This window comes from Myotis lucifugus, unplaced genomic scaffold, assembly GCF_000147115.1.
Source record: "Myotis lucifugus unplaced genomic scaffold, Myoluc2.0 scaffold_46, whole genome shotgun sequence".
In the NCBI taxonomy this organism is placed as follows: domain Eukaryota; kingdom Metazoa; phylum Chordata; class Mammalia; order Chiroptera; family Vespertilionidae; genus Myotis; species Myotis lucifugus.
In genome coordinates this window covers 2,233,266-2,247,759 of record NW_005871094.1, presented here as the reverse complement: position 1 = coordinate 2,247,759, position 14,494 = coordinate 2,233,266, and the positions used below count along the sequence as shown (strand labels likewise).

The window sequence follows — 14,494 nt, the reverse complement described above, 5'->3', positions numbered from 1 at the left end:
GGGCAAACTACCTGACAGTTTTTTGGCACCGGCTAGAAAGTTACCACAGGAAAGAAGCCTTGTTTGACAGGTCTACCTCTCAACACGGAGAAGTAAAGAGGAGCTGATCTAGGAGATGAAAGGCTTGCCTTGAAGGCTGGAGAAAGCTATGCTCTACTAAGCCTCATTTAAGGGAGCTCAAGTCTGTTGACAAAGCCCAGAGCCTTAGCACCACAAGAGACATTAAAGATGTCTTTGCCTCTTACAGCAAAAATGAAGCCATACTTAACCCATGATGAAAGACTTCTAATAAATCTACAATATTTCATTTGTATTTTCTAAATTTCTTATAATGCTGTCCTAAAATCACTTTAAAAAAATTAGAGGTTGTCATGGATGAAGAATTTCACAAAAATAAATTAAATGGCTAGGTAAGTAGCTGTTTCTACAACCTCAGTTAACCAAATCAAAGGATACCTAAGAATAGATTTTAGTTTACCCCACTATATCTCAGGACAAAGCCATTTAACTTATATAAAACTAATGGAAAGTAACCAGACCTTTCATAGAGAGGTAACCTTCAAAACTCCAACTCCAACATATTAAGTGTCTCCTCATAAGGTGTTTTATTATTATTTTAAATCTCTATGCTTCCTTTTTTGGCATTCACCTTACCCTTTTAATATTTTTAACAAATGAAGGCAAATCTTTTAAGTCACAATTGTTTTCTGAAAACTTCAAGAGGTGCTCTGACTTTTCCCTTCTTGTCAGCTGCTTCATTTAGAACATGATTTCTGAATCAGCTTTTGTCTACTGCTTACAACTAAATTCAACTTATTTTCTTTCATTATAAATTTTAAAACTACTTCAAGAAATTATGTATTATCCAAAAATATCACTTCACATTATGTCCTAATAAAGTACTCCACTACTCTGTGGTTAACTAAAATGATCTATGACAACTTACGTGGCCTAATTTTAGAGGATCCCCAATCTCTTCTCTTCCACCTTAGTCCCATTCTGGTCAAGTACTTGTAATATAGTTTTATTATCACATTTCAATTAGTTTAAACAATGAAATTCCCAAACAGATATCCCACAGAAGTACCGTTTGTTCAAAGAAAAAAGTTACACTGCTATGGTTGCTTCTCACATACAATGTCTACCCATATTCAAGTTTCTGATAAGAATCAACTGTAAGTTGCAATTCTGTTTCTGAGGCACTTCCTGGTATACTAGGCAGTGCATTAGAAGAGAGATTATATTGCATTTAGTCTATATTGATTATTTTAACCATCTATAAATAATTAACAACCATTCAAAAAGAAAGTGCAAATGTGCAAATGAGAGACAACAAAAAACAGTTTCTAAACATGTAATGCATAATATAGGACATAAATCTATACAACTAAAAACAATTGCTGACAACATCCTTCTGAGCATTAAATGACACCACCAATTTTGTTTTATATGTATTCTTTCTTAAGTATTCAAAGAATGCAATAGACATTATCTTCTTAATTTTTAAATTTTTCATGAGTATATTAGGAAATTACCATTTTTTTCACAAATCGGAAAACAAGGAACTACCATTATCTTTGCATATTTTCAATAATAGAGCCAAAATAAGAACAATTCTAGCTAATCTCATTTGGAATCTTAATTAGTACTACAAGTTTATTTTTTAGTTAAAAATCGTATCACTCATGAGAAACAATGCCAAAATTATTATACTAATAAATTGTGTTAAAGGCCTAATGAAGACATACTTCAGCAACTATGAGGTAACACACTAGTTGTAGGCATGAGGAACGTTTATATTGGCTCTTTTGGGTGTATACATTAAATGCAAAATCAGAAAGAAATCATGCAAAAATCCGGTTGCCCATGCAAGCACCCCAGAGTCTAATCCTCTCCTCTCAGTTCTGTTGTCAGGCCACAGTAGTGTGGAGACTTGTAGGCTGCTGTCCTTGTTGTAATGAATGGGAAGAGGCTGACAGTGGCATGGTCGAAACCTTCACCTCTTCTTCCCCTGTGGAAAAGTCAGTCATGGTCTAGTTACGGGTGACTAGATTTGTTAACAGTCCCTTTAAAAATGATTTCAATATTTGGAATACTGATACATATATAAAAATACATGCTTAATGATTGGAATCCGGGTGTGAAACAAGACATGAATTTTAAAATATAAATGTATCAAGTACCTAGAAAGTAGTTACACTCTAAACACACCCTTAAATTTAATACTATGTCAGATATGACAACAAATATAATAGATTTAGAATTATAAATATACAAAAAGGAAAAAAAAGAGACCAGGAAAGCCATTCTTTGCCAAGCCAATTATAAATTTAGAAACTGCTAACAGTACTATTTTATGAAACAATTAAAACCAAATTCACAGAAGTGAAAAATGTGATTTTTAAAGGGAAAAATGATAAATTAAGGTTTAAAAGCAGAAATTATGCTTAGAAAAGAGAAATAAAAAGATATAAATATTAATTCAGCGAATTACCATTTAGCACCTGAAAATTTAATGTGTACTTTTGAAGTAATTAGAAAATAGTAAAATGCCAACAACAATACAATGATTCAATTGACTGAAAGCGAGATGACTACTTCTAGGTCAAAGAACTATACATGAAATGAGATCAGTTCTCCTAATTATAATTGATAATTATTTGGCTACAAGTGACTTGTTTCACACATGACTCAAAATTCAATCAAGTCACTGTTAACAAAGAAAATTTAAAGAAAAATGCCCTCTCATAAGTAAAATTTAATGAATAAAAACATGAAAAAAAATCCAACTCTAAGTATATCTTGACTTACTATTATTTGTTTTTCCAAATAATTTTTAGCATTATGGAATAAAAACATCTTGGCAGAGTTCCTTGAAAAACATACCTGCAAAATTACATTTGGAAAGATAGCTTCACTGACAATGAGAAAAAAAGGACTTTCAGTCTCTAGAATACGTTATTTCATAGGTTGGTTTTTTTTTTTTTTCCAGTAAGTTGACAAGGACTCTATAAACCCCATGGAGGATGTGCAAGGGAAATTTTATTCTAGAGTTCTTCGTGAGAATATGGTGCTAATGAGCAATAAAGAAATGATTAATTTTCATCAGGTCAATAAACTTCACTGTTTTGCAACAATAGGCCACATTCCTGAGGTGGGCCAATTATCTCATGAATAGATACTGTTGGTAAAAAGAGACCTGCAAGCGTGTGAGAGCAAAAATCAATTATGACAGGAAGAAAGCCAAGTTAAAGTACATGCCAGTGATCTTCACTTATGAAGGAAAGCATCAATGTTGTAGTGGAAAACATTTCAGTTATTGAATTTGGGATCTGGGGGTTCTTATCCTAATTCCCTTACTAACTGAATGTGTGACTTTTAACTAATTATTTAACCTTTCTGGAGCACAGTTTTGCCATTCCTAAAACGAGGAATTGGATAAGATAAGTCACTTTTTAGGACCAGAAAAGTCATTTTTTTAAAAACAAAAGCACATAGTTCCAATAATAAAAAATATCTGAATGGACTTAGTATAACTCCCACTAATAAAAGTTTCCCCAAGAATATTTATTTCCAAATTCCTTAAGCAAATGTGCTGCCAAGAAATGCTAACATTTTTTCTTCTAATTAAGGAAATAACTAATTTTAAACACAAAAATGTTTTCAATTAGGCAAAGGAAATGGAAGCCACATTTCTGTCAAACCTCTGGCAACTGACCTTCCAATGATAGGTTTCAGATATATCAATTTTTAATAATTAACTGAAACAAAACTAAAAATTTAAATACAAATATGTAATAAATATAGATATGGTATCTATATGATATGTAGGTGACTGACACCTCTGAGTATTTGTTCCTGAAGGTCAGAGACCCTATTTTGCTCCACATATCTAGAGAATAAATATGCAGGCCCTTTTCAGCATAGGATATTTTCTAAACATATCTTAAAGTGGCTAGTCTCACTGAAACAGTATGTACCCTCCATTATCCAGCACCAAGAAAAAGCTACCCTTATGTAAAATACCATGATATTTATTCATCACAGGATACAAAGTTGAACCTATTTCAATAGTTCAACTCAAGTACAACTGAGTTACAACTAGGAGTGTGAGAGGCAGATATTGCCTAGGTATTAAATTGCTTCAAATTAGACACAATTAAGATGACATAGTTTTTTAGACTTTTAGTTTCTGTCATTTCTAATTATTACTAAAAACTCCAAATCATCCCACTACAATTATACAACTATTCTGTTTTGTGGCTTAGCACACTCAGCTTTCTGAGGTATCTGCCAAATATTTGTAGGCCATAAGGGGATTCTGTATAACTCTTGGTAACAATTTAAAATATTTTGGTACATTAAACTAAAATTTCTCTAGTCATCAAAGCCTTAAAAATAATATAATAATAAGCTTAATAATAAGTCACCATTTAAATACCAAACAAGTATGCATAGTTAAAATCTGAAATAACAAATTCTCTCCACCTCCCACAAGATTTTTTTTTCATTTGACTAACATGAGGATAACTATACTCACAAATCAGTGATTACTCATTACCACTGAGGCATTTCCAGAACACCTACTGGCTTAAAATATTTGGATAAAACTGCTCTTTTTATGCTAATGGACAATATGATAATAATAAAACTGGAAGAACAGACAACGGTCATGTAATAAGTCAAATAAAAGTACACAATGAAAATAGCTAAGAACTAAAGTTCCACAAAGGCATCCATCCTCCTTCCTGACAGATCAAGAAATGCTGTTTGCCTTGCTGACCAAGCTCCCATCTTATCTGTTCCCTCTATAATACATGAAGCATCTCCTGCTATAGAAGGCGGTTCAACTGCTTCTTCACATCATGACATAGTAATAAATTCCTGCCTAGACCTTTATTCAGGCATTCCCATCAACATACAAGGTCTTTCTCTTTCCCTCCTGCTAACCCAAATCCAAGATTCCATAGCACAGATCAATTTCTACTTCTTCAATGAAGCCTCCCCAGCAATATAAGCTCCATTAATGTCTCTGGGATTCCAGTATCATATAGTTACCACTTTCATACATAATCATCTTATCTCTTCTACACTGTAAAATACCTGGAAACAGTATCCATATTTTATATTTCTTTTGTATTACCCACATGGCCTCCTTCATTGTTGGGCAAATAGGAGCCCAAATATTCACTGTAATTGGTTTAATATTTTATTTTTAAATGTTTACAATGTTTAGAGGAACATAACTTTATTTTTTTTAGAGGAACATAACTTTAATTTTAATGTAATAATCAGCTATAAGATACACTAGTAGTAATTGAAATCCCACATTTCTATATGATTAAAACAAAACAAAATTACACCCTAATATGCTGCCTTGAAAGGAACAATAAAATGAGTACCAAAAACTGAACACTTAGTGTTTCTGTGAATATCATATAGAAGATAATTAAAAATCGTCACTGAGTCACCTACTATCATATCAGATTAACAAATATCATGAGTCCCACTGATATGCAAACTACTATAGTAAGTGCTATCAAGATTATGCAAAATAACTTTCTGTATCAACTGTTATATTCACTATATCAACAGCTACAAACAATACTCTCAATCCCCCTACTTGCCTTAAAAATGAAATATTGTTGGTCATAAAGAGATTAGAGCCAAAGAATTTTGATGGATCTCTGTAAATTCATCTATCAATCTCGCTAAAGCCAAGACAATGAACACCTTGCTGGTAACATTATGACAATAATGCTGTGCCATGCCATATCTTAAAGGCTATGACAAACGATAAAAATAAATTTCATGAATTACATTTGAGTGAGGGACTATTCTATTCTACTTGAGAGAATCAGAAGAAGAACAAACTCTTTTACTAGTCACTTCTAAAGCCCAAATTAAACTTTAAAAAACTATTAATAAGAATGATTCCTTTAGATATGGAAGTCACTTGATCTAAGACTATATGGGACCTTAAAACCCCAAAATTCTGAAACCTGAATTATTCTGGCATCACTTATAGAAACTTAATACCGCCCCCCTAACAAATAAAAATGACATGCCAAAAGGGAAAATATATCTCCTTGAACAATTCCTTTTTTACAGAAAATATACTTATGCACGTAATGTCTGTGAAATATTAATAATCAGAGTTCTCAAATATTAAATACTTTATTAACATTAAGCACAGTTTTGATGTGTGTGTATGTGTATATCAGTCAAAATAAGTTAACTGCCAAAAGAATTACAGAGTGGCTTTATCCTTCATGCTCTCACTTATTACCATCTTTAAAAATTTTTTTTAACCAGTTTACTTTTAGAATGCATAATCAGAATTCTGACCATGGTGTTGGCACCATAATTTCAGAGGCCATTTTTTTCTTTTTGTATTTTTATGGCATGTGAAAATTTGGTAACTACCTTATTAAGTGAAATTATTCTAAGCAGTAACTAAGTATAATACTCCACCATCCTTATAAAGCTCAATATTACAAGGCATCTACCCAATTAAAAAAAATTTAGATTACAAGGACTTTAATTTTTTTCCAAAGAAATTTCCAAGACTAAATAAATACTCTGTTATTCAAAAGTTCCCTCCCTACCCACCCAATAACCCAAAGGCATGAGTTATTCACAAATTCTCAAGGACTATAAATGAACCTACCTGCTATAGGGATCCCTCCCAGACCTGTGTTGTGCTGTGGCGGGAGATTCAAGTCCAAGAAATTACTATTTGAGGTGGGGTTTGCTGTGTGGTTCAAGTGCATGATGCTATTGCGTGGAAAGGCCATCCAAGGATAGCGGGCTGCCTGGCCTGGAAAATTGAATGAATTATAAACTGCTCGGTGCTGCTGAAATTGAGGGAACCTCTGTGGCAAGACTGAAAAGGTACTATTGAGAGAGTTGGCATTTGTAGGTGCAGCAGGATGCAGGAATCCAGAGCCTGGACCTTTGGCGGTTGTAGTGTGTGAAGAGGAGTTCTGAAGAGATGTGGGTGAAAGGGAAGGCTGGTCTTGGACTGATAGTTCCTTTTCAATCAGGTCTGCTAAGGCTTTTCGAGTGACATCAAAGGGATCAAAACCCAAGTCATCCTCTGGTTGTTTAGAAGAACCAAAGCCAAATGCTGCTTGCCAGTCTGTAGAGGACGATACTGGGATTGTTTCTGTGGGGACAAAATGAGTGATGAATTTAAAATACATAGCTCACTTTCACACTTAATAAATATCCATACTAGTGAAAGTTAAACATCGTATTACAAGGTAAAGGCAAATATACATAAAGTATAATTTCTTAGCACATTAATAAGATTTTGTAAAATTACAAGTCCTCATATACTAATTTCATTATATATATATATATATATACACACACACACAATATGTATATTATTGATTTCAGAGAGGAAAGGAGAGAGATAGAAACATCAACAATGAGAAAGAATCATTGATCAGCTGCCTCCTGCATACCCACACTGAGGATCGAGCCTGCAACCCGGGCATGTGTCCTGACTGGGAATCGAACTGTAAACTCGATTCATAGTTCAATGCTCAACCACTGACCTACACTGACCGTGCAATAATTTCATTCTTAAGTTACTAACATCAAAAACTCAGAATTGTCCTAGCTGGTTTTGCTCAGTGGTTAGAGTGTTGGCCTGCAGATTGAGGGGCGCAGGTTCGATTCTGGTCAAGGGCACCTGGGTTGCAGGCTCGATCCATGGCTCTGGTAGTGGTACGTGCAGGAGGCAACCAATCAATGTGTCTCTCACTCTGTTGTTTCTCTGTGTCTTTCCTGCTCCCTTCCACTCTCTTAAAAAGAATCAACGGGGAAAAAAAATTCTCAGGTGAGGACTAACCAAATAAACTCAAAACAACAACAAAAACCTCTGAATGATAGAGACTGATTGTGCTAATGAGAGAAAAAGTACTTGAAACCCAAATTATATTCAGACATTCATAATCAAAACCCAGCGTGGCTGGTGTTGCTCAGTGGTTGAGCATCGACCCATGAACCAGGAGGTCACAGTTCGATTCCTGGTCAGGGCACATTCCCGGGTTGCAGTTGCGGATCGGTCCCCAGTAGTGGGGGGGCATGCAGGAAATGGCCAATCGAAGATTCTCTCTCATCATTGATGTTTCTATCACTCTCTCCCTCTCCCTCTCTCTGAAATCAATAAAAATATATTTTAAAATACACACACAACAAAAAAACAAAATAAGTCATTTAAATGAAATAAAGTAATAACAAATATAACAGAATTTATTAGTAAAGTTTACATTTTAAAATGTTTTTATTAAAGACAAAGTATAATTTGTCTGTTCCATTGAGAATAGATGCTATTCACATTAATAAGAGAACTTATAATAAATAAAAATGAAAATGGCTCAAAAATGCCAAAATATAAATTTTATTTTTTTTCAAAAAATATGTAAATTTTAATATAAATCAACATATGTCTTGTCAGCTGGAGGAGGGGGGAATCTTAAATTTAACTATACAAACACAAATCTGGTTTAAAATTTAAGCCCTGCTCTAGCCGATCTGGTTCAGTGGACAGAGCGTCAGCCGGTGGACTTAAGGGTCTGGGGTTCAATTCCAGTCAAGGGCACATACCTCAGTTGCAGGTTTGATCCCCGCCCTGGTCGGGGTGCATGTAGGAGGCAACCAATCAACGTGTCTCTCTCACATCGATGTTTCTCTCTCTCTCAATGGAAAAGTATTTTTGGGTGAGGATTAATAAAAAAGAAAAGAATTAAAAGAAAATAAGCCGAAACCGGTTTGGCTCAGTGGATAGGGCGTCGGCCTGCGGACTGAGGGGTCCCGGGTTCGATTCCGGTCAAGGGCATGTACCTGGGTTGCGGGCACATCCCCAGTAGGAGATGTGCAGGAGGCAGCTGATCGATGTTTCTAACTCTCTATCTCTCTCCCTTCCTCTCTGTAAAAAATCAATAAAATATATTTAAAAATAAAAAAAAGAAAAAGAAAATAAAATGTAAGCCCTTAATACTGTCTAGAGCAGTGGTTCTCAACCTTCCTAATGCCGTGACCCTTTAATACGGTTCCTCATGTTGTGGTGACCCCCAATTTCATCGTTACAAATTGAACATAATTAAAGCAGAGTGATTAATCACAAAAACAATATGTAATTATATATGTTTTCCGATGGTCTTAGGCGACCCCTGTGAAAGGGTCGTTCGACCCCCAAAGGGGTCTCGACCCACAGGTTGAGAACCGCTGGTCTAGAGGAATATGTGTTTTACAATTGGAAAAAATGATCTAACCTTTGATTTCTGGAGAAATCTCTCTGTTAACATAGAACTAAGTTCCAGGTCATAAAACAACTTATCTAACCATCCAATTCCATGCAGTTTATATTTTTAAATGTGTACATTTTTATGAAAAAGGAAATGGAGAGAAAAAGGATAAAAACCCATCAAACCAGGGTCTCATTGTAGTCTGAGTATAATTATTAACATACAATGGAGCTGTTATATACCTGATGTGAAGAGGCTCTGTGGCTCTGGTGCTGTAGGCCAGTCACTAGATGTCTGTGGGGAGCTGGGGAAAGGAGGAAGCCCACTTGGAATAGGGTTGGGATGGCGAAAGTTATCTGAGAATAACGACTGTGACTCAGTTACTGCCCCTTCAAAAGGAGAGCGTGCACTGTGATTGGATGAACTGATGGGGATGACTGGGTTAGATTTTGATAAACCAGGTGGCGGTGAAGGTGTATCACTGTTAGATATCTAAATGAAATAGGAAAAGAAAAGAATAATTAATATAAGTTTATACATTTTAATAAGCCACGATTAAAATGACTTGCAACAAAAGGTATTAGAATAGTCATCTTCAAACTGGGGTACTTAACTTCTTTTATGAGAGCACATATTTTCAAAAAAATCCATCAACTTATATAAACAGTCTTCTCTAAAACTGACCCTCCTGAAAAGACTAAACCAGTCTCCTCTCGTTTTACAACCTAACTTCTCTCACTTTACATAGAAAAGAATATTTTTCACTCTCTGGGACCTACCTAAATATTTTGTCTAACTAAAAACTTTCTGGGAATCAAACCAAAATTTATTAGAAATATTCAGGTTGGTGATGAGAAAGTGATGGACTCTAATGACTGGATTCTTTTGCAAACTAGGTGATTCCCAATGCACTAAGTTTTGAACAAATATTAGAAGATCTAATCAAGTTATTTCCAAATACATCATTAAAAATAATTTTTATAATAAATCTTTAAATGATTTTTAGGTATTCAACTCAGGAGTTAAAAAAAAATTGAGTGATAATGATATAATACTGTTTGTTCCATCTCTCATTTATACGAACAAGATATCTTAGCACTTAACATTTAGAAAAATGAAAACATGACTGGATTGCTGCTGAAACTTAAACCGAAAGGTAATATGCATGACAGGTACATAAAACTAATTTTAAAATGTCCCTATCTATCTCAATAAGAGATGAATTTCCAATATAATTTTGTTTTATAACTAATTTTTATCAAAATCTATACTTACATAAGTTGCTTTGATCAAATTAAAGTATCAATATTTCCTTTGTAATTTTTAAAACTTATTATTAAACAAATCTTAAATGTTAACCTAAAATACACAAGAGGACATACAGATATTCAAATTCTTTTATGGAATTTGTAGGCAAAAATTTTGGAAAAGCAGTGTATTTCAGATCTCTACGTTTCTCACAAACACTATGGAAGAGATCAGAACTACATTTTATTTTTACCAATGTAAGAAAGTGTACAGAAACTTAACCAGTGCCCAGCTGGTGTGGCTCAGTGGTTGAGCACTGACCTATGAAACTGGAGGTCACGGTTTGATTCCTGGTCAGGGCACATGCCCGGGTTGTGGGTTCGATCCCCAGTGTGGGGTGTGCAGGAGGCAGCCGATCAGTGATTCTCTCTCATCATTGATGTTTCTATCTCTCCCTCTCCCGTCATCTCTAAAAGCAATTAAAAAAAAAAAAAGAAAGAAAGAAAAGAAACCTAACCAGTGAAACACTAGCAACTAGACAAGATGATACAAAGCATGCTCTAAAGATCAGGACCTCATTCAGTTTCACTATGAGGTAACTCTGAATTTATTTGGTTTATCATTTCAAATCTCAGTCATTTGGAGGAAGGGAAAAATTCTGGAGCAAGTACATGAGAGAAATAGAAAATAAAGTTGACAGCAAGGGACAAGGGAGCATATGTCATAGAAACAATGCTTAAAATCAAGAATGTAGAAGGCATAGTCTGGGACCATTTCATGTAGAGTCAAGAAGACCAATAATAGCAGATTCTAAGGACACAGTATTATAACGTGTTCATAATGATAATTCTGAACACATTATGAAAGGGTTAAATTATGCTCTATAGATTCTGTAGAGAAAAAAGAAGGCTAATTATAATACATTTAGCAAGGTTGTCCACTAAAAGTGTTTTTAAATTGTTTAAAATTTAAAGTATTTTTCACTATCTAGAAATTCACTTACACAGAATGCCCTGTTTTAGGGGGGAGAACAGATATATGGAAGGATACAATATCAAAATCTTACCTGCTGGGAATTATCACCATTCCCTATACTGAGAGAATCTGAAGGTTTGTCAATGGGGCTGTAAAAAGAAAACAAATCAAATCAAATCAAATCAAAGTAAAATCATTCTCTCACCATAAAAACAGACTTTCTAAAAGCCAGAAAAATAGGCATCTTACCCTCTAGTAATACTTACTGAAGCATGATGTAAGATATTAGTTTGATATTAACAATACACAGTATAAGATAAAATTCCTACCACTGAGCAACTTACATTCTAATAAGATTCTCCAAAAACAATAGCTTATTTTAAAAAGTACTACTTAAAATGAATACTACTCCAAGTAATAGGTTAAAAGTCTAATAAACTATTTAGTTTTGTGCATGTAATTAACACATTCCCCATTAAATTTCTTGAAATAATACCCATTTTTCTAGGTGTTTTTGACAGGGGGCATAAAAGTTATTAGAATGTTCTCTATAGGTTCTTAAGAGCAGTGGATTTAATACTTCAACCCCTTGGCAGTGGGCAAGGAGACACCTGATTGGTGGTGTTGCTCTTATATCAATCAGGGACAAAGCAGATATATAGTCCTTAGTTCATCCTCGCTTGATGCCTGTGTTAGTGGCCCGAGCTGTTTCATGCCTGAGGAACATAAAATTATAATTCCTAGGTCTTAGAGGGGGAAAAGGTCAGAAACATTGGTCTCATAATAAGTAGATTAATATTAACTGAGGCTTGGGAAGGGATATAGTTTTAAAATGTTTTTGGAGATGTGATTACTCTAGTAACTTCTAGATAACAGTAAGTAGAGTAAACATGTCACCTAACAGTTTATGTGGCAGTTTTGCAATAGGACATGGATATATGTCATTCTGCACATAAAACTGAATGCTATGAGATCGAGTATAATAAGTGGGTCACTACTGACTTTCAGAAAGTTGGGTGGTGGTCTAGTATGGTAATATTGAAAATGTTTCAGAGGACAGTTACTGTGAATCATGTATGCTCAGGAGCCAGAATGTGTTCAAATCCTGTCTCTGCCACTTAACTGTCAGTGTGGTCTTAGGTGCATTTAACCTGCCTGTTTCTTGCCTGAAAAGTGAGTCTTAATGAGTACATATGAGCTGTTGAAAAAATAAAACATGAGAAGCACTTAAAATGGGGCCTGGCACAGTTGTAGCTAATCTATAATAATAAAAGCATAATATGCAAATCAGCCGAACTGTGGAACGACTGTCCGGACAACCTTACAGACAAAGCTGGGGCTGCGAGGGCCGAGCCCCTTGCACAAATTTTGTGCATTGGGCCTCTAGTAATATATATGAGCATTTATCTTTTTTGGGTTCAGAAGAAAAAATTTAACACTTCAGTATTCTAATCATAACCCTACAGAAGGCATATGCATGTACACATACACACATACACACACACACACACACACACACACACACACACACGACACTAATAGAAACAAACCTTTGTGTTAACACTTGGAGTGCGGGAAACGAGTTAAGTCGGCTCGCGTGAATTGCGCGTACTCCGCGGGAGCCGTCTTTAACTCGGTTCATATAGATTTGCGGTGGAGTGCGGGAAACGTGTAAACTCGGGCCGATTGTAACTGCGTATTACCAAATATTTGTTTGTAATCCACCCTTTTGGTGGATGGAACAAAACCAAAAGACAGAGCCATCTTATATTTTGGCGGGAAATTCACCCGCACTCCAAGTGCTAACAATCAACTGTTAAAAGAAAAAAAACAACAACACATTAAAACTTGACTTCCAGAGAAAATTCAGTACCATAGTAAAGTAATTTAGAATTGCTAACTTCAAGTCCATCTGAACTCCTCTGACTTAAAACCAAAACTGGTATAAGCATTACAACACTGACACAGTTTGACACAGAACTAGCAAGCCATTTCTACAACTAACTTTATTTAATCCCAGCACATGAACAAAAGATTATTTTGTTCAAATACAAAAACTTATTTCTGACATACTACAGTAAAAAAAAACATTAAGATTCCACATTTCTCAAAACTATTTTATTGCCTGAAAATACATACAAAGTCACCTTACAGACAATTTACTAGTACCACATTTAATTACTCTAAAAAATTAAACAAGGGCTAGTACTCAGCCTGAATACCAAGAGTACCTTCTGAAGAAACACTGCCCAATGCTCTAGAATTTGACAGATAGAGGTCTGAAATTTACGTGAAGAGCATCTTTACTTCTTATTATCCATAAAATGTCAATAAATCAATTCCTGTTATTAAGTCAAGTGGGTATTTACAAATAATTGTAAGATATAGTTCTGAATCCATTAAGTTAGAGATATTTGTGGCAATAAGACAAGTGCACAAAAACAAATATCCGCCAGCGCCAACTGTTAAATGAATTGTTTCATCAATAGATGCTATAGGTCTTTAGAAGTGAACCCACTGCAAGTGGGACATTCAGAGAACATTTCCTAGGGGAGTTCAAATTTAAGTAAGCCATTGAAAAGGGGAAAAAATAGTATTAAAGGTAGGAATTACAAGTCTGTCCAGAATCAAAAGGTTGCAGATAGAGCTGGGAGAAAGTTAAGTAATTAGTTTAGTTAATGTAGGATGATTTTAACAATGGGAGGTAAGGATACAAAGATGGACAGAGGCCAGACACTAGAGGCCAATGGAAATTGGAGCACAGAAATGATAAAAAATAAAGCAGTGTTTTAGAAAGATAAATTTGGTGGTAACATGAAGAACAGATGAACGTAATACACATAAACTGAGATAAATCTGCAATGTATTTATTAAATTTTATGTGGTAAAATACACAACATAAAACTTACCATGTTAAATATTTTTAAGTGCACAGTTCAGTGTTACTAAATACATTCACACTGTTGTTAATACTACCAACCATTCCCATAACTCTTCATCTTGTAAAACCT

General features: G+C 34.7%; 1 protein-coding gene and 1 pseudogene across 12 annotated transcripts in view; one reads left to right on the top strand and one right to left on the bottom strand.

Moving 5' to 3' along the window:
- Positions 1-14,494, bottom strand: part of CNOT4 (CCR4-NOT transcription complex subunit 4) — a 153,013-nt gene that overhangs the window by 24,122 nt on the left and 114,397 nt on the right. For 9 of the 12 annotated variants that reach the window (XM_006088316.2, XM_006088318.2, XM_006088317.2 and 6 more), the window contains 3 exons: positions 11,575-11,632; positions 9,503-9,752; positions 6,671-7,168 (listed from right to left, as the gene is read on the bottom strand). In XM_006088316.2, coding sequence (XP_006088378.1) covers positions 6,671-7,168; positions 9,503-9,752; positions 11,575-11,632 — 806 coding nt within the window. Of the gene's footprint in view, positions 1-1,008; positions 2,012-6,670; positions 7,169-9,502; positions 9,753-11,574; positions 11,633-14,494 lie in introns of those variants that run through there. The other 3 variants (XM_006088320.2, XM_006088321.2, XM_014455438.2) reach the window with 1 other exon arrangement.
- LOC111825934 lies at positions 12,068-12,212 on the top strand (annotated as a pseudogene).